The 26051-nt window shown below is 43.7% G+C and overlaps 1 protein-coding gene across 1 annotated transcript in view; it reads left to right on the plus strand.

Annotated features, from left to right (window-relative positions):
- UBE2U (ubiquitin conjugating enzyme E2 U) overlaps nucleotides 1-26051 on the plus strand; it is a 70384-nt gene that overhangs the window by 26296 nt on the left and 18037 nt on the right. Inside the window, exons 7-8 of the mRNA XM_020993169.2 lie at nucleotides 2490-2578; nucleotides 17071-17146. Of these exons, the coding sequence (XP_020848828.1) occupies nucleotides 2490-2578; nucleotides 17071-17146 (165 nt within the window). The remainder of the gene's footprint in view (nucleotides 1-2489; nucleotides 2579-17070; nucleotides 17147-26051) is intronic.

A 26051-nucleotide genomic window follows, 5' to 3' on the forward strand; every position in this document is an offset into this window, starting at 1 on the left:
TTGCTTCTTTTTCCACATCATGGTACATCAAGGTGTCATAGTGGGCAAAGTGCGGGACTGGAATCAGGAAGCCCTGAACTCAAACCCTGCCTTAGCCACAAACTCCCAGTGTAACCCTGGCCAAGTCATTTGCCCTCTCTCAGCCTCAGTTTCCTCATTGGCAAAGTGGAGATAATGACAGAACCTACCTCATATGGTTGTTTTGAGGATCAGATGAGATAATATGTAAAAGCACTTTGCAAACCTTAAAGTGATCTATGGATGCTAGCATTTAAAATACTCAGAGTGAATAGCACTGTGCTAGGAATGTCATAAGCACTAAATAGAAACCGATGATTGGTGGAAATAACAAATCAACTTTTATTTCTTTTTATTCCCAGTGTTCCTACAGGATGTATATACAGTCGATTTAGAGAAAAAGAATTCAACTGAGCAGCTTTCATTATTTTCACAGATCACTTTCAGAAATAACTTTATGAGTGTCTTTTTAAAGAAAAAAATCTTTAAAAATCATTGCTTTGTGTATACTATGCATTCTTTCAGTTCTACCTTTCAAGAGGAAACTTTTAATAGTTCAGAAAAAAAGAAACTCTGAAGCCAGATAGTTTGAAATTCAACAGGAAAGACCCTAAGGGATGTAGAAGGTCATGGGTTTCTTTTAAACAGACAAAAGACAATGGAGCTCATTGTACTTGAAGATGGCAAACACACACACACACACACACACACACACACACACACACACTCTCTCTCTCTCTCTCTCTCTCTCTCTCTCTCTCTCATTCTCTTTCTTTGTCTCTTTGTCTGTCTCTGTCTCTCTGCCTCCGTCTCTGTGTGTGTGTGTGTGTGTGTGTGTGTGTCAGTCTGTCTCTCTCTCTCTGTCCACATAGTTATTAGTTTCATGAGATGGTGTGTTGACAGTTTCTTTCCTCTCCAGGTCATTGTTAGCGGCCACATGATCTGTGATAGCAAATCTCAAACTTTTTCATGTAGGAGACAGAATACGCCTTCCATGTCAGCTCCCCCATTGCCAACTGCAGAAATATTTTGTTGGCCAATTCTTCTGAGTTACCTGCACGGTGGGGTCATGTGAAGCTCCCCCCACATTACGGCAACTCGAACAATCAGGATAAATCTAGTCTGGCCAGTTTTCAGTCTCCACTTGAATGTGATCATAGGAGTGAAGATGTCTTTGTAGAATCTCATTTTTAAAAAAATTAATTTGTACTTTTAAGAAGTATTAGAGACATTTCACACTTGGTGCTAACAAAAATTCCTTCTGACCCTTCAATGCAAATGAGAAAGTCACAGAATTTGGCAGTCAGAAGGCACTTAAGCCTGCCCTGAATCCAGCGCACAGCCCAGAGGAGCCACCATTAGGATGTACCTGGAAATGGCCCTTTGGCCCTTGAGTGAAAGGACACTTGCATTAATTTCCATCCAATCCACCCTGATGAGCTGCCACTTGTTATTCTTCTGCTCAAGAGCTTTCAGTGGCTCCCTATTGCCTTCAGCAAGAAGTACAACCTTCCCAGCTGGATACTGAAGGCCTTTCACAATATTTCTTCAACCTGTTTTCAGACTCATTTCATATTACTCATGGTACATGGGGAAGGGCCCTACCTCTTGAGTCAGAAGACCTGGGTTCAAATCCCACCTCTTTTGTTTACCTTGGGCAAATCAGTTTCCTCATTTGTAAAGTGAGGGGGTTGGGCTAGATGGCCTCAGAGGCCCCTTCCAGCTCTGGAGCTATGATCTTTCACGAGCACTGTGTTCTGGGCTAACTGGACAACGTCTTAGCTGCTCTCTGAGCTCAAAAAGGCATTTCCTGCCTTAACACAAACCGTCTCCCATGTCTGCTATGTTCCTTATTGATGACCCACTCCTCCTCTTTGGTCCAGGTGTGGCTCGGCTGCTATTGCCTCTGTATTGTGTTCTCTGGTGCCCCCAGGAAGGGCTGGCTTCAGTATTTTCTTGCCTTATGTCTCCCGGGAGCCAAACCTGCCTCCCTGTTGTTCTAACATCTCAGTGCTTTTCCACAAGCTTTTTCTTTGTTGGAATGTGTTCCCTTCTCATCTCTGCCTTGTGTCCTTCAAGGCTCAGCACAAAGGCTACCATTAACCCCGATCTATCTCCATCTCCCCCTCTCCCACCTTCCCAATTCAGCTGCCGGTGCTTTCTGTTCCTTCTGTGATTGATTTTATTTACTTAGCTGTACCTACATGTTGTCTCCCCCAATAGAATATTACTCCCTGAGGGTGCAGACTGTTTCATTTTTTCCTGAACACTGGTCTTCCTGACTCGAAGCCCACAGCATGGCCTCGATCAGTTATTATAATGAAGTGATGTCCCACTTAGGACATTTCTACACTCCCCTGGAAGGTTTTCTGATGAGTTCTGGTTCTGGGGCCTCTGTGTGCTAAGCCAGTATGAAATTTGACATTTGCAAGTTGATCATTATCTGATTTAACTTTTATTTTTCTTTTCAGAAACATTAAAGGAATTTCCTTTGATGAATACTACAAGACATGGTCTGGAATTGCAACGTCACAAACAGCCAACTGTTTCAAAATTCCAGGTCAGGTGATCTTGCCTTATCCTGCGTCCTCTGTGGGGTGGGGAGGGTGGACTAAATATCCAACTTTCCCCCTTTCCTTTGGCTTTTCCAGTTATCAGGGGCATGATTAAGGCCCTGCTTGAGCCTATTGATTCACTATAATTCCATGAGTGTTTGCTGAGTACTTCTTATGGAAGGGTCACTGGGCTGAGAGGAGGGTAGGAGTAAAGAAAGTCTGTAAGACAGAAGACACAGTCCATCACTTTGAGATCCTTACATTCTGACATTCAGAACTCCTTGACAATGTCCTTATCCAAAAAAGAACAGAAATCATGACGATATAAATATTTAATTACTACCCCCTTGGAGGGAAAGTATAAGCAAGAAAGACAAAAATATAGAAAAAGGCAAAAGAATAGAGTCAATTTAATTTGTGAAACTTTGAAAAGGCTTCTTCTATATGCCAATGACTGTGCTTGGTGCCGGGAAAATGAAGATATCATGAAACAGTCCCTACCTGCATAGAGCTTCCAATCTTCTGGTGTTGTTGGGGAAGAATGAGCCACGTATACATGAGTTTGATAAGGTAGTATGTGCTAGAGAATGAAATAATCACTCAACAAGGGCTGATTTGCTCATCATCTGCTGCATGCCAGGGACTATGCTAGGTGCTGAGGATCGAAAGGCAGAAATGCCCTCAGGGAGTCTTGAAAGAAGCCATGGATGTCCGTGGGTAGAGTGGCCAGACTCCAGCTAAGAGATAACTGGAGCCTGGTAGGCAGCGCCAGTGTGAGGAGTCCTAGCCTCTGTCTTCCGTGCAGATTAGGAGGCAAGAGCAGGTGAACAAACATTTGTTGAGTGCCCACTCTAGGTGAGCACCACACCTGAGGAAACCGGACAGCTGTCCAGCCCTCCTCCTCTGTTCCCCCCTGCCAACACACACAGGGTGAAAAAATGTTCATTCAAAAAAAAGTCCATTTTTTACTTCGAAGCTCGAAGCTCTCTGATCCGAGATAGCCAAGACACCTACATTCGAATGTTTCCTCCACATTGTATTCCAAAGTCAAGAATGAATCTTTTTTCCCCTAACTATCCATCATCCCATGTTATTACAATATAGTTCCCCTCTAAGATTTCCGTCTTGGAGGAAGCCACACTCTCCAAAAGACAGGTATTTGGTAATTTGTCAGTGGTTCTAGGATTTTCATTTACGAAGTTTGCAAAACAGATCAAATTTCTATTTCTCCCAGGAATGTGGGGCTTCTTATTTAGAAATGAAAATCCTTCTCTTCCTCTGTAACTAGGACTCTTGCACAAATCAGTCCATCCTCACACCTCCCCAAATCCTACATCAATATCATTCTACACAGCAAGACTTGAAGGCAGGACTTGATCTGCCAGCAGGTGTTGACCCACACCCCTGATTCCATCCTCCCCCTGAACTTGAGGGGTCATGGGGGCCTACTGGTTACACTTGACTCCTATTGGAGATGCCCATGTCATTTTTCTATCCTTTCTCCTGGTTGATAACTTGGATACCACTTCTTGTGTTATTGTTATTAATGTGTTGCAGCCTGCTTATGCTCACCGTACAACTCTGCCCTTTGGGGTCACCTGCAATCTTCTAGGAGAATCCTTTCCTGACCTCCCTTTGTTCCAGAGCTTTTCCTCTCTTAATCATCTCCAATTTGTCTCTTTGAGCCGTCACCCATCCTCTTGACTTATGTCTCACCACTGGACTCCAGTGACTCTGAAAAACAGAGGGAGGCTAATGACTTTGTGCAGCTCCACCTCACTTAACTGCAATTCACTCACAAGGCAAGACATTACCCTTGCGATGTCACTGATCCTCTTCACGAATGAGGGATGAACACCAACAATAATTTGTCCCATAGTTAGCTCGATTGTACATGGTTGTTTGCACGTTGTTTTCTCCATTAACGACTGCAAGCTCCTTGAGGGCAGGAGTTGTCTTTTGCCTTTCTTACCACAGTGCCTGGCACACAGTAGGTGCTTAAGAAAGACTTAATGACTAACTAACTGATTCTTCAAATATTGTGATATTTTGTGATTTAGAGATATGTGACATATGCCATCAGTGGAAGAAGACTGACATTAAAAATTAGGTTTTTGTTTCAGGGCTAAGCTGGGGAGCCTTGAAAAGGCAATGTAATTTCCTTAATGCAATTCAGCCTATTCTTATCCTCCTCATAATGTCTAGACCTAGCTCACTCTTGTTTGACAGTGTCTGCCCAAGCTGTATATATTGATGAAGTAGCTCAGTAGGCTCTGGATTGAACCACATACCATATTCTTGGAAACTGGCATTCTTCATCCACTTGGTTTTCCCTATATATGTGGGAGACTCTTCGGAATAGTTATACAAATTCTTTCAAATAGTTACAGGTCTCATGTGATATTCTGGGGTTCGATGCTATTAGTATAATTTCGCTTGTATCCCAGAGCTTCCGGAGGACTTTGTCTTTTATAGGAAATACACTTTCCATTTGGACTCTGAATTGAACATTCTACAGGACAGTTGCAAACCTTTTAATGACTACACATTTCCCTAAATATCGATAAGCATGTGATCATCAAACAAAGTTATCTCCATTGTTTCCTTGATTGAGGAAATTTTATATGATGGAAACACACATGGGCGAGACCTTGTTGGAGAAGGGTCTTCAGGGCTTTGCTTAAAAGAAAAACCGGTATATAGGAAATACAGTGCAATCTCTTGTTTTCTGTCCGTTTTCACTGTGTGATTGTGAAAATGCAGTCTGTTGTAGAAAACCTATGTTTTAATAATCATAGCTAGCATTTAGATAACAATTTAAAATTTTCAAAGTGTTTTACAAATATCTTTGTCTATCCTTACACAACAACCCTGAAGCAGAGAGATTAAATAACTTGTGTGAAGTCACATTTGAACTCATGTCTTCCTGACCCCCAAATCCAATGCTTTATCCACTGAGCTACCCAGTAGCATTCCCATGTTTTCACCAAGAATCACTGATCTAGAGCTGGCAGGAACCTCAGAGGGCAGCTAGTCCAATCTCTTCATTTCACAGATGAGGAAACTGAGGCATAGAGTAGTACAGTGATTTGCCTAAGGTCGTGCAGGAAGTTAGTAGCTGATGTCCCAAACCAAGGTCCAGCATTCTTTCTATTGCGCCACGTGGCCTTCCTTCAAAACCTGTAGTTTGTGGGTCATTCTCATAAAGAATTTATGTTGATAGAAAATAAGTATATGGACCCATAGTTGATCACCAAAATTATCTCTGATGTCTCCTTACTTTCCTTTTTTTCACTAGTATTTCTTTTCATGATTTTTGAATTATTCACTTTCCTCTCCTCTTTTTGATACTTCAAGAATTATTCTGTCAAGGTCCTCAAAATTTTGTCAGCATGGCTTTCCTCTTTGTATCCTTGGCTTGGTCTAATTTCTCCCCTCACTTTTGCTTCTTTATTCTCATTTCCACTCATGCAGCAGCACACAAGGGCCAAGATGTTGGCTCCAAATGTAGCAGCTCACTTCACTGATGAATAAGTCTTTTTTTACATATGTTGTTAGAACTATTCTATTTCTTTTGTATTTTTAGCTCTCCTTACAACTTGATCTTTAAATATTCTTATTTCAATCTGCCTTAAATGGGATTCATATCAAGATTTCTATAAACTATATAAACTTATATTATATATATGTATATATATATATATATATATATATATATATATAAACGAATCCTCCACTCACCTTTTTTGCCATTTTATAAGGCAACATTTCTCATCATTTCCCAATATCATCCTTCATAAGATTTTGCAAGTTAAGCTCATGCCCTAAACCATTGGTACTCTTGGCTTGGCTGCCATGTCCCTTTTCTTGGCAAGGAGATGAAGTGTTTGGTTGGTGAGATAGTCTTTTGAGACATTTGGAGAAGTGGGTCTGGATTTTAGAAGATGAGGCATAAAAGGACATTTATATTTGGGAGACATATTGAGCACTAGGAATTCCAAGAAAGACAAAAACTCCCAAGGAGCTTACATTTTAATGGAGGAAACAACATACAAATAAATAGGTATGTACAAAATATATAGAGAGACAGTAGATTGAAGGTAATTTGACCAGGAAAGGATTTAAGTGATGATCAAAGATAAGGAGATGAGTAAGTTTCAAGGGCGAGTCAGTAGGAGAGAAGAGGGCCAAAGAGAAAACATATGAATGTATCCTGAAGAGGAAAAAGAGTCAACAGAGGAAATGTGAAGGGGAAAATGAAGAGATTCTGGTACCTCTGTGGTCAACAGAGAGAGACAGAGAGAGAAACAGAGAGAGAGAGAGAGAGAGAGAGAGAGAGAGAGAGAGAGAGAGAGAGAGAGAGCGAGAGCTTCACACAGGAGGGAAATGTTGATAACATCAGAAATAGCAGACAAGTCAAGAAGGAGGACTGATTTTGAAAAAAAAATGTCTTTTATCTTGGTAGTTATGAGGTCATTGATGAGTTTCGGAAGAACAATTTTAATAGATTTTTGAAAATGAAATCTCAACTGTAAGATAATGATAAAATAATTCTTTGAAAAAAGTTTAGGATGTAGAATTAAATGGAGCATTTCTGATCATTTAGAAAGAGAAGTAATAATCATGAATAGCCAATATTGCTTCATCAAGACTAGGTCATGACAGACTACCTTGATTTCTTACTTGTCAGCATTAATAGACTAATGTATTGGGAGAATATCACAGACAGTGTATACCCAAACTTTAGCAAAGCAACTGATCATTTCTTATACTAGTCTTCTGGGCAAAATGGAGTGGTCTGGTGGATTTGGAAGAGGTTGAAAGACTGGGCACAATGAATAGAGCGTGTTGGAGTCGGGAGGACCTGAGTTCAAATCCAGCCTCAGACACATAACACTAGCTGCGTGACTCTGGGGAAGTCACTTAACCCCAATTGCCTCGCCACTTCCCCCCCCCCAAAGAAGAAGAAAGATGGGGGAAAAGTAGTCATTAATGGATAAATGTTGACCTATAGGGAATTCTCTAATGGAGTGCCCATAGGGTCTATATTTGACCCTAAGCTATCCAACTTTTCTATCAAGACCACTAGATGGCAATGCTGAGCAAGGATTGCTGCAATTTCGATCATTTCCTGAGCCAGATGACTTGGACAACTTGCTCCACTACCCCTTTTGCTTTAGGGGGGACTCCCTAGCAGCCCTACTATCCTTCAAGGACTTAGCTTTCTCTTTCCAATAAACTCACTCACCCTCCCTTCGTGACACTAAATGTTTGTCTGTAAGAAGAAAAATGCCTGTTCTTTGCTTGCTCCAAAATTGGGGTTATTAGGGGCAGCTAGATGGTACAGTAGATACAGCTCCAGCCTTGGAGTCAGGAGGACCTGGGCTCAAATCTGTCTTCAGACACTTGACACTTACTAGCTGTGTGACCCTGGGCAAGTCACTTAACCCCAATTGCCTCACCAAAAAAGAAAAAAAGGCAAAATTGGGGTTATTATCAACTCACACTTTTTATGCTAGAAGAATGTGGGTTTCAGATTGCTAGGTCATGGTTATAACAGCCCAACAGCAGTCATTCCACATTGCCCTGATGGCTCTGCTCTTCTCCACTCCCCTCCTCCATCCAGCCATCTTCACATCTGGACCATTTTGATTCTCTGAATCAAGGCATGCATATTCTTTTCTTTTCATCTTGGTAAGTGAACACCACCTATAATATATTATATATATATAATATATTTAGGCTTTCTGCTGACTAGTAGAATATTTTTTAATTGATAACTATAATCTAAATGACAGGTAAGGAACAAATAAGCTCACACAGCTGGCTCCTTTGTCTGATAATTAGAAAGGGGCCAAGTGTCTTTAGGTGAAAAGGGTAACAACATCAGTCCTAAACCTCCTGCGAGTTGTCCTGGCTTATCTTTCAGCAGCTGTTCCTGAGTGTATCTTGGGGGCTTCTCTCTGCTTGCGATGCCTTCCCTCATCATCCAGGTTGCCTTCTTTCTAAGTTCTTTTTCCTAAAAGGCCCCATAACCCCCAAGTTTAAAGAAATGGGTTTAATTAGGGGTGTGGATCACTGACCCCTGGCACTTTAGGTCCCTTCTCCAAGTCTTTCCACCTTTTCCATGGGTGTGCTGAGAGGCCAGTTATATATGCAATGTGCTGTTCAGAAAAAACTGGAGGGAAAGGCAACATAATCAGGAGATCTTCATGTTTTTGGCATCATAAACCCTTTTAAAAGCCTGTTAAAGCCTTTGGGTCCTTTGTCAGAATAATAGTTTCTAAATGTATAAAATAAAATACATAGTAATACTTAGTAAATCAATTATATTGAAATAAAGATGCATTTTCCCATCCAAGTTCACAGACACCCTGAAATTTATCCACAGACCTCTTGAAGGGATAGGAACACATACATTAGATAATAAAGGAATTTCTTTTTCTTTGTTTCTTTTTTATTATGAGAAAAGCTTGATATTTTATTTCTCTCCTTAATTTTTTAAATTCATTTTTCCATTTAATAGTATTTTTCCCAATTACATGCAAAGATAGTTTTCAACATTCACTTTTGTAAGATTTTGAGTTCCTCTCCCCTCCCCTCTCCCCAGGATGGCAATTAATCTGATACAGGTTATACATGTACAATCACCTCAAACATATTTCCACTGTAGTCATGTTGTGAAAGAAGAATCAGAACAAAAGGGGAAAATCACAAAAAAAGACAAAAAGAAACAAAAAGTGAAAATAGTCTGCTTCCGTCTGCATTTAGACTCCATAGTTCTCCCTCTGGATGTGGAGAGAATTTTCTACCCTGAGTCTTTTGGGATTGTCTTAGATCCTTGCATTGCTGAGTAGAGCTAAGTCTAAAATAGTTGATCACTGCACAGTATTGCTGTTACTGTGTAGTGTTCTTCTGGTTCTGCTTACTTCACTCAGCATCAGTTCATGTAAGTCTTTCCAAGTTTTTCTGAAATCTGCCTGCTCATCATTTCTTTTTTTTCTTTTTCTTTTTCTGTTGTTGTTTTTTTTAAGGCAATTGGGGTTAAGTGACTTGCCCAGGGTCACACAGCTAGGAAGTGTCAAGTGTTTGGTCTGAGGCTGGATTTGAACTCAGGTCCTCCTGACTTCAGGGTCGGTGCTCTATCCACTGTGCCACCTAGCTGCCCCCTGCTCATCATTTCTTATAGCACGATAGTATTCCATTACATTCATATAGCCCAACTTGATGGGCATCCCCTCAGCTTCAAGTTATTTGCCCCACAAAAAAAGAGCTACTATAAACATTTTTGTACATGTGGGCCCTTTTCCATTTTTTATGATCTCTTTAGGATACAGACCTAGAAGTGCTATTGCTCGGTCAAAAGGTATGCACAGTTTTATAACCCTTTGGGCATAGTTCCAAATTGCTCTCCAGAATAGTTGGATCAGTTCACAACTCCACCAACAGTACATTAGTGTGATAAAGAGAATTTCAAAGGGAATTTATTCCTGCACACCCTTTCATCATAAATCAGGACAACACCTGCCCTTCTTCAGTCTCACAGCAGTCTCTTTCCTATTCTTCATGATATTTCAAAAATGACTGACAGTGACTCAGCAATCACACCTGCCAGCTCTTCAAGTAATGCCCAGAAAGACCTTTCTGGTTTTCTCACACGTGCTCTCCCACCCCCATACTCTATGACCTAGCCATGCTGGCTTATTTTCTGTCCCTTAAGCCCAATGCCCATCTCTCTGCTGGGCTTTTGCACTGGCCATTTCCCATGCTTGAAGTCTACTCCCTCTTCACCTCCATCTTTGGAATCCCTGGTTTCCTTCAAGATTTAGCTCAAAGACTGACTTCTGCAGTAGGAGTTGAGGTTGATATCTGCAAGGTGAGCCTCAGTGTCTGGGGGGATGGTAGCAGCCTTGACAGTAATGAGCAAGTTAGGAAGAGGAGAGGGTTTGAGGGAAAGATAATGAATTCGGTTTTGGACCTGTTGAGTTAAGATGTCTATGGCACATACAGTTAGAGATGTCTAGTAGACAATTGGAGGTGTGAGACTGGAGATCAAGAGGGAGGCCAGGGCTGGACAAATAGATAGGAGAGTCATCAGCACAGAGATTTGCCCTGACAAGGAGGAGGGCCTTGTCCTTCATGTAAGGTAGGGTGAATGAAAAGATAGCAGGGGAAGAGATAGTGGGGAAGGCATCCCAGTGATGTTGGGAGATTTTTTTTTCAACATCAAGCCTCGTTTGGCCCCTTTGCAACTTGCACTCATTGTTTCTGTCTCTGCCCCCGGGACCAAAAACAAAACTAATGCCTCCTCCACAAAAGAACTTTCCAGATACTAGAAAACAGTCAGCATCACCTCACAGGAAGGCCAGGCAGAAAGCACTCTTAATACTGCAGCGGCTGACACCAGGGCCGTTGACCGGCTCTAGGGAATGGATCAAATCAAAACATCTGCAACATTAACAAACAAACATGCTGCCCCAGAATGGGGCCTTCTGCATGAGAAGAGCAAAGAAAACATTCAGGGGGCCTTGGAGCATCCGAGCTCCTGAGGGAAAATGAACAAAAAGTGCATGCCAAAGTCTTGGGACCTTGGGCAGGGAGGGAAGGAAAGAAGCATTTGTTAAGTGCCCACGATGTGCCAGGCACTCTGCCAAGCCCTTCACAAATATCGTCTCATTTCATCCCATAACCACCCTGAGGGGAAGGTGCTATTATTATCCTCATTTTATAGTTGAGGAAACTGAGGCACAGGGCTGCTAAGTGACTTGTCCAAGGTGATTCGGGGATAGAAAGGTTTGCGTAAAGAATGTTTCAAAAATGGAAGGGACCACTGGAGCACCCCTGAGCACCCCTACCTCTCTCAAGGAGGCTGATCCAACATGCTCCCTTACTCTATTTCTGTCACTAAATTAGGATCATTAGGTATTCCTACTGTTGCCTGCCAATAGCAGAGAAAGATTTCTGAGCCCCTGACTTCTTTCCCTTTATCAGGCAATTTCTTGAATAATAACAGGTCCTTACCTTAGAGAGGAAAGAAACCTAAAATGCAAACCTCACATGTGGGCTGTTGCCCATTCTTCCTTCCAAGGGCAAAGTGCAGCAGGTCCAGCACTCTCTGTCTCTGTCTCTGTCTCTCTGTCTCTGTTTGTCTGTCTGTCTCTCTCTGTGTGTCTCTCTGTGTCTCCCTCTGTCTCTGTCTATCTCTGTCTCTTTGTCTCTCTCTGTCTCTGTCTTTCTCTCTCTCTCTCTCATGATTTGCCCAATTTCCTGGAAATAATTGAGATGGATATTTAAATCAGAGAAAATTTCTTGAACTACTCTGAAATGAAAGGGAATTTTAAAAATAAGCTCGTGTTCTGCAGTTGTCTCCTTATCATCAGAAAGATAATTGAAGGCTAGAGAATGTTTTTGCAAGATTGTGATCTTGGATGAATAGTAAAGCGCTATTGGTCACATTCAGGTTGTTGGTATTAACCCTCATCCACACCCTCTGTGCTTTTCCAAGCTTATAAATCTGGGCTTGGTTACTGAATCAGAGCAGATTTTTATTTTATTCACATGGGTTTTTACCTGGAAGTGTCAAATCTGAAATGGTTTGCATCTGAAAACATTTGGCTGTATGAAATATATGTATATGGGTATGTATGTGTATATGCTATATATGAATATCTTTATGTGTATATACCTAACGTCTGGAATATGGTAAATACTTGCTTGGTGCTTTATGCATTTATTCATTCATTGGTTTCAAATCGTGCCTCTGATGCTGAGGAGCTATGTGACCACGTGTGAATCACTTCACCTCTGAATCTCAATTTTCTCATCTGTAAAATGGGGATAATAAGGAATGTATAGCTAGCATTTGGATAACACTTTTAAGGTCTGCAAAACACTTCACAAATATTGTCCAACTCGGTCATCACAAAGACCCCGAGGAGGTGGGCATTGTTATCATTCCCATTTTACAAGTAAAGAAACTGAGGCAGATGGCAGCAAAGTGAGTTGCCAGGGTCACACAGCTAGTAAGTGTCTAAGGCCAGATTTAAACTCAGGTCTTCCTGATGCCAAGTGCAGTGCTCTATCCCCTGTGCCACCCAAGCAAACATGAGATGGATATGAGAAGCGCTTTACAAACCATAGAGCAGCCTAGAAAAGTCATTTATTATTACTCTTACTGTCAGTGATTTAAATATCGGTAAATATGGGATATCTCCAACCATGCCCCAACTATCACGGTATAACAGCAAACAAGGGGCTTGGCAGGGAATCTGGTCACGCATATGGTTGTGAGCAGCGGAGTGTTGACGATGGAGGACTTGGAACCCCATAAGGAAATGTTTAGGGGAAGGGATTCTCGGAGAGCCGTGGGTTCTGTCACATGCAGGGGAGGCTTCCTGCCGTTCCTTTGCTGTCATCAAGACAGACAAAACAGCCTGCAGGCATCCTGGGGATGCTTGCCCTCACCCTAGGAGTCCTGGCTTTCTCAGCCTACTCCCAAGACCAGGGGCCACGGGTCATCAAAATGGCGGCAGAGCCACAAGGCAGTGGGAAGGAATAGGTGAAGCGCTGGGTCACAAGTGTGAAGGACTGAGGCCTGCTTCTAATTCTATCATCTAGAACTGACTGACCTGAGGGCAAATTACTTAAGGTTCAGGGTCTCCATCCTTTCATCTTTTCAATGGGGAGGATAATATGGACCTTGCCTTCCTTACCAGGCTGTCAAAAGTTATTGCTTCTTTTTGTTGGGGCAGAGTATGGTGGAAAAGCAGCTGGATTTGGAGCCAGGACTTGACTGTCTATGCTACCTACCTACCTGTGTGACCTTGGGCAAGTTCTGAAATTCTTCTGGGCCTCAGTTTCCCCATCTGTAAAGAGAGGTGGTTGGACACGATGACAGCTCTAAATCTTTCATCCTTTGGGTCTAAGCACCAGCTGGAACATCTGATGTGGAACCTCCCATATCAATTCAGCTTGAGGACTTCTCTGTAATTTAAAAATCTTAGTGGGTTGTTGAGGCCACTGAGAGGGTAAGTAGCCTGCCCAGGTTGCACAGCCAGTAGGAGTCTGAGGCCAACCCTAAACCCCGGGCCTTCCTGACTGCAAAGCTGGCTTGTGTTCACAATGCTACCTGGCCTCTTGAAGGTTAAAAGGCGATAGCTCAAGTGGGAAAGTGCCCTAGATGGGCCAATGTGCTAAGGAGAGAAGGAGGGATTTTTATATTTCTTGCTCCGAGGCATTCTTAGAGGATCCCAGGGATATCAGAGAACATTGCAATGTTTTTTGTTCCCAGATGTTTCCCCCTCCATTTCAGGGTAAACAAGAGAAACCCCAGCAGCTGGGGGTGGAGGGAGAGGGAGAGGATGCATTCGGGACTGGGACATAATGTGCAGTTGAAACAATGCTGGGTGGGCATAGCTTCTATCTCCTGATGCTGATCAGTGTACTAATCCGCATCTCTAGAAGTCCTCACCTGAACAAGAATGCCCTCTATGACATATTGAACAACTATTCAGCTACCCTTTGCATGTAGACCTCCAAGGAAGGCAAAAACCACTACTTCCCAAGACCAACCATTCTGCTGTTGAGTTGCTATAATTTTTAGGAATTTCCCCTTCAAATCAACTTCGATGTGTCTCTTTCCAACTTCTGCTCCAGCCCTGGCACTCTTTCCAGTGTACATTACCTCTCATCATTTGGCTTCATTCCCTACCTTAGATATTTCACTGGCCAATGACTTATGAGATGGCAAAGCAGAGCTAGAAGGGAATTTAGAGATCCTCTGGTCCATGTACAGGTAAGGAAATGGAGTCTCAGAGAGGGACTGACTTTCCCAAGGTCACATCAATAGTAAGCAGAAGGACTAGGGTTTGGATTCAGATTCTTTGGCTAAATCCAGGCTTTTGCTCACTCTAGCACTCTGCTTCCCATTGGTTTTGGAGTTTCATGAGTGGATCAATACTGATCTTATTGAGACCCAACAGGTCCCTTTGAGGAGTCAGTCAAATAAGTCTCAGCTTCTAATTTACTTTCATATTCTCTATGAAAGGGAAAAAGGCTTCAATCTGGTAGACAGAACCAGCATCTTTAAGAGAGATTTAAAGTGGAAGAGGAAGGAAAGATAGCAATTAGGTGGATTGTGCTTTTAAACAGGTTTGAGTCCAAGGGCCTAGAGGATTGTATCATGGGCTTTGAAAGGGACTTGCAGAATGTGATCATGAAACTCCCATGAGTAAAACATGAAGAACAAGAGAAGTCACCGAAAGTGAGAGGCGGGCAAGTATTGTCTCTCTTTTCAAAAGGGAGAAAAGATGGGTGCAAACATGTAAACTTGATGTCATTCCTCATAAACTTGTAAAGCATAAAGTCACGGGGGGACTGGCCCATGAGGAGTCAGTCTTCAGAGCAAGCTCAGATCTTCCCTTACTGGAGGGTTAGACAGTTGGGACTGGATGGCTTTCTTTCATTCGAGGTCTTGACCACTTAATCTGAGACAAGAAGAGGAGATTCTTGTTTAGATGTGTGGTACAGGCAAAAGAGGGTTCCCGGCTCTGCCACTTCCTATCTGTGTGACTTTGGGTAAGTGACTTAACTTTGCTAAGTTCTAATTCTTCCTCTATAAAATGAGTGGACAGGAGTAGGTGGCTCCCAAGATTTCTTCCGGCTCTAAACCTTTGACTGTGACTACATATGGGTTGGATTAGATGTCCTCTGATTCTCACAAGTTCCATCATCCTCAGCATATGCCAGATGCCATCAGAAAGGTCTGTGCACCATATTTCAAGGGCAGATATTGACATAGTAGAGATAGTCCAGACTAGGGCAACCAGGAAGATAAATGTGCTGGAAACCATATGAGCATCCTTGTACTTATGGAGAAGCTAATGGGTCTTATCTGCCTTTAATTCTGGGAAGATTGCCAGGTGGGAGAGAAGAGGATGTTGCTGCAGAGGTTAGAACAAAGACCAGCAGGTAAGCATTTAGGGAGGCAGACTGGGGTTTACTAGAAGGAACGATCTTACCAGCAGAGCTGTCCAACAGCGTCAACACTGCCTCCTGAGGCAGTGAGCTTCCCATTCTGCCAAGTGTCCAAACAATGAGTGAATGGCTAACGGTGAGGGATTCCTCTTTGAGAAGGGACACTGAGCGGATCGTCCCCAAGACTCCTCCCATCTCCGAGAAGGGATGTCCCCATTTCAACAGTTGTGAAAGAGTTTGTCACTATCGTTCTGTGAGTAATTTCTGATTTGCTCTTCATATGACCTTACTCAAACTGATCGCATGCCAAATTCCATTTCAACAAATCCTGTGCTAATGAAAAGAGCAGCAGGTGGCAATGTGGCATTGCAGAAAGAACATTGGCTTTGGAGTCATGGGTTCAAATCCTGCCTCCCATACTTACTCTCTGCATGATTTTGGGCATGGTATTGAACCTCGTTGGGCCTCAGATTTCTCAACCCTAAAAATGAGGAGGTTGAACTAGATGGCTTATGAGGGTCCCTTTTATCCCAAGCTCTGGGGTTCTATAAATAAGTTACATTATAAATTCCAGGATAGGGAAAGTCTTAGGATCCTCAGAATTTTAGAGTTGGAAGGTCTTCAGAAGTCATGTAGTTCAACCCACACCCGACTTCCTTATGACATGTTGGTTGAGTGGTTACCCAGCATTGGCTTTAAGACCTCCACCCCCTCTCAGGTAAGCTCCTTGCACTTTTGGGTAACTCTGATCATTGGGCAAGCCTCAATTTGCTTTTTTGAATCCTCCTGATTCTGCCCTCTGGGGCTGAGTGAAACAAACCTAATCCCCCTCTCACCGACAACCTTTCAATACTTAGAGACAGCTGTGGTGTAATGCACGAGCCTCCTTTTCTCTAGGCTAAACAACCCCAGTTCTTTCCGCTGGGATTCTGAGGGCTGGATTCAGGGCTCTTCCCCATTCTGGCTACCCTCTCCTGGATGCTGTCCAGTTTATCGATGCCCTTCCTAAAATGTGGTTCCTGGAACCGAACTCTCTCCCCAACTCTTGACAATGTAATGGAATTTGACATAGACATCAATCAGCAAACACTTATTAAATGCTCTTATGCTGGGCACTGGGCTGTGTGTTCACAGATCCTTAGTGCCAAGTAAGCTGCTTAATGAAAGATATTAAACGACATTTAGTGGAAGGCATTAAATCAAGCTGAGATATGAACACTTAGCAATTCTGAACTCATTAATGGAACTAAAATTTAGTTTGAAGTTAAGTAAAGATTCCTACAAGTCTTGATGTAGGAGCACTGAACCTGATCTTGACCCTAGAAGATTCTGTTTCTGACACCGACTGGCTCTTTGACCTGGATGAATCACTTACCTCGTCAGAACCTCAGTTTCCCCATCTGTAAAACAGGGATAATAAGAACCTTACTACCTGGCTCACAGATGTGTTGGGAGGAAGGGCTCAGCAAAACCTTCAAGTGTACATGCAAGTTACTGTTTTTCTGTTTCTCCTTCATTCCAGTGTCTCACGATCTCTCAGAAAACTACAAAAAATGGAAAGGAAAGAGCATAAAGTCGAGTCAAGCCTGGGATGCAAAGTAAGTAGCTTGAGTTCTGGCTGTGTATACACTATAGACTGGAAGCTCCCCGAGGCAGGGACTGTATCCTCAGGGCCCAGGTTGGACACAAGGGGCCAGTGAGTGCTTGTTGACTGAATAGAGAGAGCATTGAGTACTCATCTTTAAAGACTTGCCCCAAGTCACCTTCAACTCCTCTTTGACAAACATGAAGTTTCTACTGCGTGCAGAGCCCTGGACTGGGTCCTGGGGAGGGATAAAATGATGAAAGAAGGCAGAATTCTCGCCCTCACACGTACACTATCACATAAGAGATGAGATGTGTGCAGGGATATGACACACGCTGAATGCAATGATACGCCATCAGTCAACAGACAAACTTTTATTAACGATCTCTGTGTACCTGGCACCACACTGGGTGCGGGGGTTCAAGGACAGAAATGCTGTGTGAGATCCGAATCGGTGAGTCCTGACCAACTGAGTGAAATCAGGGAAGATTTTCAGTGCTGCTCTTCCCGCCCTTCAGTGGCCTTGGGCCTAGGGTGGCCTCCGCTGCTGGCTGTGGCTTTGTGTCCCCGGCAGTTCCGAAAGGAGACTGCTGAGAGATCCCCACTCAGGGAGGGGCCAGGGAGGGGGGTAGGTCCTGCCCAATAGGTCACTAGTTCCTGGAGATTCAAGGATTCTTATCTAAGGCACCCGAGGCAAGAGCCAGAGCTCAGATCCAGAACACGAGCCTGTGGTGACCTCTGTGAGAGTTGGAAGAGGTAGGGAAGAGATGTGGTCGTAGGGTCAGTTAGAAGAGGCCCAGACGGCAGGCTTAGCTTCCTTCAGGCTCATCAGCGTCCAAATGTTGGACTCGTGGCTACCCTTGCATGAGCTCCAGTAGGACAGCTCCTTACAATCACCGAGTTCGTAGTCTAATAGATTTAGAATTGTAGGGACCTCAGAGGTTTTTGAGTCTGGCTCCTTTACAGGTGAGGAAACTGAGGTATGGAGAAGCTAAATTACTTGTCCAAGATCATATAGCGTAAGACACGTAAATGGGAAAGCATGGGATGTATACAAGGGATCATCATACAAAAACTAAGAAGGGAAGAGAGAGCACAATATGGAGGGCCTTGAATGTCACCTGTGGAAGCTGAACTGCATGTGACACACCCTCAGGAGCTATTGGACAATTTTAAGCTGAGGAATGACCCTTTCAGAGGAGCTCTCAGTTTCTAGTCAATAATATTTGAGGGGCTTCAATAAAACGTTTAAAAACACACAGAAGAGAAGAGAAAGGTGTACAGAGGGGGATGCAGACCAGCAGGGTAGCAGCTACTGTAGGGCTACTGTGCTAAACTGAAGGTACACGTTAAAAATCAAACCATCCACACTTGAGATCCCAAGTCTCAAGTATAATCCTCTTTTTCTGTTCTTTGTTTACGGAAATGCTTGTATTTGCTTATGCTTGTCAAGTTCATAATTAAAAAAAGAAGAAAGTTTCCGAAATGAAATCACTGGAACCGAAAACATATCCGCGTTGCTGAGAGCCAGGATGGGCGAGGCTCTCCGCTTCAGCCGCTGGATCTTGCCCTCCAGCCCGCCGCCAAATACTCCAGGGTCTTATTTGCCCGTTTGTTGTTTCTGCGGAGCTCTCCCCGTGGCCGCTGCCTCAGAGCAGGGTCCCCAGCAGCTTCTTTCTCGCATTCTCACTTTCTAACATTCGTAATTGCAGACTAGAGGCAGCATGGCGAGTGGGCAGAGGCTTGTGTCAGAGTCAGGAGGAACTGGCTTCCAGCCCCCAGGGTGACCCTGGGCCAGCACTAAAGGTCTCAGTTATAGAGGAGTGGCTGGTCCGCACAGGTAGATGGAGTTCCCACGCCGGGACTAACCCACATCAATGATAGCACAAGTCTGAATAACCGTGCATCTACTTCTGCAGCTCAGTTGTGTCTGACTCCAGTTGACCTATTTAGGGTATTCTTGGCAAAGATGATGGAGTGGTTTACCATTTCCTTCTCTAGCTCATTTGACAGATGAGGAAACTGAGGCAAACAGACTTGCCTAGGGCCACACAGCTAGTAAGTGTCTGAGGCTAGATTTGAACTCAAGTCTTCTCGCCTCCAGGTGCTCTCTCCATTGCATCACCTCCAGTACTATAGATGTAGAGCCAGAGGGAAATTCATTTCCATATAAAGGAGTGCCTAATTTGTCATTAGAGAGCCTGAATTCAAATCTCAGCTCTGCTAGGGACAACCGGCAGAACGCTGAACAAGTCACGTAGCCTGCCTGCTCCGGCTCAGTGTCCTCATCTGTAACATGCGATTAGCCTCGGGGCCGTCTAGCTCCGCCGTGGGGATTCTATGGCCCTGAGGGCATCGTGGACCCCAGCTCCAGAGCTTCAAAGGACCTCGAAGCCTACCTCATCTCACCGCCTCATCTTACAGTTGAGGAAATCAGAGCCCAGAGAAGCCGGATTGCCCAAGGCCACAAGGGTAGTCAGTGGCAGTAAGGAAGACCTCGGATACCTTGATCTCGAGAGGGCAAATCTGGATGCCTCAACAATGACATGATTCAGTATTTTGGATTTCTACGGGACTCAGAATCCTGCTGAAAACCTCCCTCTTCCTTTCAAACAGTATAATTCAAACTACACTTTCCATCTAATTTTCTTTTCCTGGTTGACTTCAGCAATAACTTTTCTTGAAGCCCAAATTGAAGGAACGCTTTTTTCCCTCCTCTTTGATATTTTTCTGCTTTCAAAATGAATTAGGAGCAAGAGAGAAGCCTCTATTAGGCGGACTCGCGAGGTGGTGCAAGCCCGCTCTTTCCTGACGGCCAGCGTGGGGCTTCATTTAGAATGCAAGAGGAGGTTAATTCTCCTCCGACCCGACTTCCTTTCTGATTTCCTGCAACAGAACGGCTTTGTTTTATTTCTCGGCTAATCGATTCATTATGCAATCCCCCAGAATGCCCCGTGCCCCCAACCCAGGAAAAGTCAGATCTTGTCACTTCCAACTTCTCTGTCCACTTGGACATGTGGCGGCGGCAGCTGTGAGCTCCTGGAGCCCTCGCGGGCTTCTCCCTGGGTTATTGTGGAGGCTTAGAACAAATGACCGTGTGCCTGATGACCCTGTCAGGGGAAAACCCTCGCACTCAATGCCATCTGGTGGCTGATGAGGACCTTTGGAGCATTATGTGGTCTGCGTTTCAACTGTGGATTTCATTAGTTAAACTTCAGGCTGCCCAGTTCCTCAGTACTTTTCATTGGCTGACATGAATATTTTCTTGTGGTTAGATTTTGAAATACAAAGGTCTGATTATATAGGAAAGGTCAGAAGAATGGTGATATTCAAGACTGATCCCTAAATAAGAATAATTCATAGAATTACAGACAGAGCTAGAAAGGAGGCTAGCGGTCAACTGGTCTAATCCCCCTATTTTTATTTTTTACAATTGAGGAAACTGAGGCCCAGAGAAGTAAATGGTTGTTAAGCAACAGACCCAGGTATTGAGTTCGGGCCCCCTGTTTCCCCACATTCTCAAACATTAATTAAGCATCCACTCTGTGCCAGGCATTGTGCTGACGGCTGGGGACCTAAAGAACCAAAATTTATTCATAACAATCGTTGTTTTGTTTTGTTTCAGGCATGAAGTCTTGAGGTATTCCTAGGTAGAGTGTGGCCTTAATCATGCCGCTGCGTTAGAGCAGCTGAAACAAAAAGATGCCGAGAAACACTGCTGATGACTATGTAAACCGGTATTCAGTCTGTCTGAGGCTTGGATTACCCATGTTGTATGTAACAAAGTTGGAAGACCCAGGCATGATGTAGTGGGAAGAGTGGGAAGGGGAACTTGGAGTCAAGAGAGAGCTGGGTTCAGATCCTGTCTCTGACAATGAATAGCGGTAACTATGGGCAAAGTTATTCACCTTTCTGAGCCTCAGTTTCTCCCAGCTGCAAAATGTGAATAACAATACTACTCATGATACCTACTTCTCAGGGTAGTTGAGTTGGCTGGGGACCAGGACACCATACCTATTTTGGACCCTCTTTCCCATACCACTTGCCAAGGTCTCAATCTCCCTCCCTCCTGATCTTTCTCTTGGAACTTTGGACTCCTTCCCTGGAGGTCCTCGGTCTCATGGGTGAGCTTCTGACTTGTCTTGCACAAATCCAGGCCTCCTTGCCACTTTGGGGCCTTTTCTTCACCATATCTTCTCTCCCCCCACCCATTTATGCATTGTCTTCTTCCACTGGCAAGTAAGTGCCTTGTGGGTAGGGATCGTTTGTATTTGTATCCACAGTTCTTAGCACAAAGCCTAGAACATAGCTCAATAAAGATTTGGTCTGTCTACCCACTCCCTTCTGTCTGTCTGTCTGTCTTTCCCCCTCTCTCCCTCTCTTTCTTTCTCCCTCTCTCTCTGTCTCCCTCTCTCCCTCTCTTCCCATGAGATAATCAGTATAACACTCCTTGTTTAATGTTTAAAGCAGCATACAAATGCAGCTATTGCTATTAAAAGTGCCCTCATATATATGTATATATGATGTTTGTTTATTAAGGAATCCTGGAATCTGAGTTATCTGGCCCCTCAGAGTTCATCCAGTCCCATTGGTTTCTCTCATGCTGAGATCTCCTCTAGCCTTGGCTTGGAGAAGACTGTGGTGGTCTGCTCTGGAGTGCCGCTGGCCCTCCCTTCCGCTTAGAGCCAGCTCTGATTGTGAGGAGGCTTTTCTTCCCCCAAGCCTGCATCTTCCCACTTCTCTTCATTCCTTCCTTTCGAGGCAAAGGGAACATGTCCGGTCCTTTTGCTCATGGTGGCCCTTCCAACTCTCTGAGGCAGCTGGCGGGGCCTTCCCAGGTTTTCTCCATTCCTCCCCCTTGATCTTCTTTGTGACCTAGTGTCTAGTCCCTTCAGCATCTCAGTCACTCTCCTATTTCTGTGGCCCAGGCTGTCAGACAGCTCTGGAAAATGCACTACCCCAGACTCAACACAATCCTCGCGATGGTATTTGACCTCCCAGTCATGGTCCATAAAGCTTCTATTAAATACGCACGAACACATATACATATATACACACATGTACATGTATGTATATACATACATAGTGGATTTAATCTTCACAACCATTTTACTATGCAAAGAAGGATGAGAAAGAGGACAGTACTTAGGGATTTCTGTCTGTACAGTCCGTTTCTTCTAGAAAGCCAGCCTGGAAGCCAAGAGGATCAGAGTTCAAGTCCTGCCCCCTGGCACATACTGGCCATGTGATCCTAGAAAAGTCATTGACCTCTTGGTGCTCTAGGCCAATCTGGTCCTCGGAGAGGAAGGAACAAGTGTCTGTACAGAAGGATCCCTGTGGGCTCTAGATGGACTTAGTTTTAAAATGTGATATAATCTGTTTTTATCATTTAACATTTATGTATTTTGTTAAATCTTCACCAGTTGCCTTGTAATCTGGTTCTGGCAGCACCAGGAAGGGTGGCAGATGGCAGGTGGCCTGTTTCTGATGCCTCTGCTCTAGGCAATGATCTGCCTTAGTAGCGGGAATTCCTGATGTTGATGCAAGCACAGGTCATAGATAGGTAGATAGATTGTTCATATATCTCTATTTCTAATTCTGTCTTTCTATCAATATATATGATATATACATACACATATATATTTATACAGTATAATATACATTATATGTAGTATATCATATCATAAACATACTTTTTTGGAGGCATTTGAGGTTAAGTGACTTTTTCAGGGTCACACAGCTAGTAACTGTCGGAGGCTGGATTTGAACTCAGGTCCTCCTGGGCTGGTGCTCTATCCACCGCACCACCTAGCTATGCCTAATAACATACATTTTAACAAGGTAATAAAGCAGTGCAGTTGTATTATTTGCACCTTCTTCTGTATATTTTGTTTTCTTCTGTGCATTTTACAGCACATGCTGTATCTCAGGCTACATTAACTTTTTTTGTTTATAATTCCTCACCATTGATTCATCAAGTAGAGCCTGCAGTCCACTAAGGTCCCAGGATCTTTTCTCTCATGAACTGTCATTGCCCAGCCACGTCTCCTCCATCCTGTGCTTGTGTAATTGATTTTAAAAAATTGATTTGATGTCAATTATGATGAATTTTCACACAGTCCCATTTATATGAGGTACCCTGTAGCAAGGGCTAGACACTGCTAAGGATAGCGTGACTCGTTGTTGAGTCATTTCAGTCATGTTGTGACCTCATTTGGGGCTTTCTTGGCCATTTCCTTCTCCAGCTCATTTTTAGAGATGAGAAAACTGAGGCAAATGGGATTAAGTGATTTGCCCAGGGTCATGCAGCTAGCCAAGTGTCTGAGGCCAGATTTGAACTCAGAAAGACAAGCCTTCCTGACTCCAGGACTGGCTTTCTATGCATTATGGTGCCACCTAGCTTCCCCTGCATTGTGGCAGATGTCCTTAAAGATACAAGGAAGATACTTTCCAAGAACACAGAGTGGATTTGTGCCTTTGAAGATAGGAAGCCATGTGTTTTCTTTACTCACATGCCTTTACATAGTTTCTCCACTTATGTCCCACTCCAGGATATGGAAGTGACCACAGCCACCTGGCCAGTGGTAGTTCTTGCCAGTCTAGAACAGCTCAGAGCGTTGTCTCTGGGATGGATGTCAACTGTCTGAGGACTGACTGGGCTGGGCTCAGAGGATCAGCCACTTAACAAGGGCATCTCTTAGCTACCTCAGCTCATGGAGCCCACCTCCTTGTCAGTATTAATGGAGGGAGCTCTCCCAATGATGGAATGCTGGATCTCAGTGATGGAACGCTGGATATTTGAGAGATTGGAGCCTCTACTTCAATGTAACATAATTGAAGGACTGGTGGACTTACATGTAGGTGGGATAAGTCTGTGTTCAAATCCTGTCTCTGACACTTAGTGTGACTTTGGGCAAGTCACTTGAGTTTTCTAAGACTTGGTTCCACCATTAGTAAGATGAGGATATAATACCCATAATATCTTCCTTCAATGGGTTATTTGGGAAGAACAAATGAAATTGTAAAGTATTGTGAAACCTTTAAATTCTTATAGACAGACACCAATGAGTGTTATTGTGATTCTGCTAAAATCCCATTCCGATGCTGTCTCCACGCAAGAAGACATCTTTGGGTTCCCAAAGGCCATGACTTTTTTGTCTAAATGGCCTGATCCTAGGACATTTAGACAAAATTTTGGAACAAACAGTGTCCTTGCTGTCAAAAAGCCTTGAGGAAATGTTATGGTATACTGAAGCAACCAAGAAGCATTTTCTAAGCCCTTAATACACACTGGGCACCATGCAAGTCCGAGGACACAAGTACAAACAGCCCCTGGCCTCAGAGCTCACACTCTGCTAGGGGAGAGGACATGCAAATAACTATGTACATTCAATATACATACAGGAAAAATAAGAGGTTAGCTCAGATGGAAAGCATTGGTTAGCACTTGGGAGTTTGGGAAAGGTTTCATGAAGAAGGTGGTGCTCAAGCGGAATCTGGAAGGAAGAAAGAGATTCTAAGAGTGGAGATGAGGAAGGCTTCATCCCAAGAATGGAAGACTGTTGCCCCAAAGGGATGGAGGGTGGAGATGGGGCTTCCCATGTGAGAAACAACAGAGCAGCCAATTTGACTGGACCGTAGAAGGACTAGAGAAGTAGGGAGGTGCCTGGTGGTAAAGAGCTTTAAATGCCGAAGGACTTTATACTTAATCCTGGGGGTAATAGGGAGCCCCTAGAGTTTACTGAGTAGTGTAGTAACATGCTTAGTCTGCTGAGTGGAGAGTAGATTGGGAGAGACTTGAGGGAGGGAGGCTAGCTAGGAAGGTGTTGTCATTGTCCTGGCAAGAGGTGGTGAAGGTTTGAACTAGAGAACGGGTGATTGCTTGAGTGGACAGAGGAGAAGTATCTGAGAGGTGTTGTGTAGGAAGAAATGACAAGGTGTGGCCACTACTTAGCTATGCGGGGATGAATGAGCGTGAGGTATTGAGTCTGAGACTGGGAAGGTGGGACACAGAGAGGACAGTGGTCTCTGGACAGGAAGTCTGCAGGAGAAGAGGATTGGGGCAGGAAATGCACCCTGCCCAACTTTGGGCAGGACCCATTTGTTCTTAGAGGCTTCTCCCTGATTTTGGGGGGAAAGTTTATAGCATGGAATTAAAGAATTTGATAGCTTGGAGGAAGCTTATCAATCATCTTTTCCAATCCCACACTTTTCAAATGAGACAGTGCAGGGAAGCTACCGTTATAATAACAATGATAGCTAGCATTTAAGGTTTGCAAACCACTTTACAAAGGTCATCTCATCTTATTTTCACCGCAACACCCATTCTGCAAATGTGGAAACTGAAACAGACAGAGGTTAAATAACTCACCTGGGGTCACATAGCTGGAAACTGAGGCAGGCAGTGGTAAAGTGACTCACTCAGGGATACACAGCTGGTGTCTGAGGACACATTGAACTCTTCCATTGAGCTATGAGGGGAAAGAGCAATCGTGACAGTCAGAGGACCTTACTACTTGCGGGACTTTAGTCAAGCCACGCAACCCTCTGAGCCTTAGTATTGCATCTGTAAAATGGGAAGATTGGACAAGATAAGGGCCCTTAGGTCCCTTTTGGTTCTCAATCTATGATCCTAGGAACCAAGAGATTTTTCATTCTTTTCTTTTCTATCCCATAAGAATTTGAACAAAAGTTGAGAGTTGATACATTCTGACCTTTGCATATCTTGGTCTTAGGTGACAGGTGTGTGAGATCAATACCAAAGTACTGCAGTGTGTAACTTACACACTTGACCATCAGTTTACTCAACTATAGAGTAACTACAGAGTAAGGGGATTGGACTAGATAACCTCTCATTGAAATGGATGTGAGTCTGGACTCAGAGTTCCTTGGTTCTGACCCTAGCTCTGCTAATTCCT

This window comes from Phascolarctos cinereus, unplaced genomic scaffold, assembly GCF_003287225.1.
Source record: "Phascolarctos cinereus isolate Bilbo 61053 unplaced genomic scaffold, phaCin_HiC Scaffold_5;HRSCAF=322, whole genome shotgun sequence".
NCBI classification, from domain to species: domain Eukaryota; kingdom Metazoa; phylum Chordata; class Mammalia; order Diprotodontia; family Phascolarctidae; genus Phascolarctos; species Phascolarctos cinereus.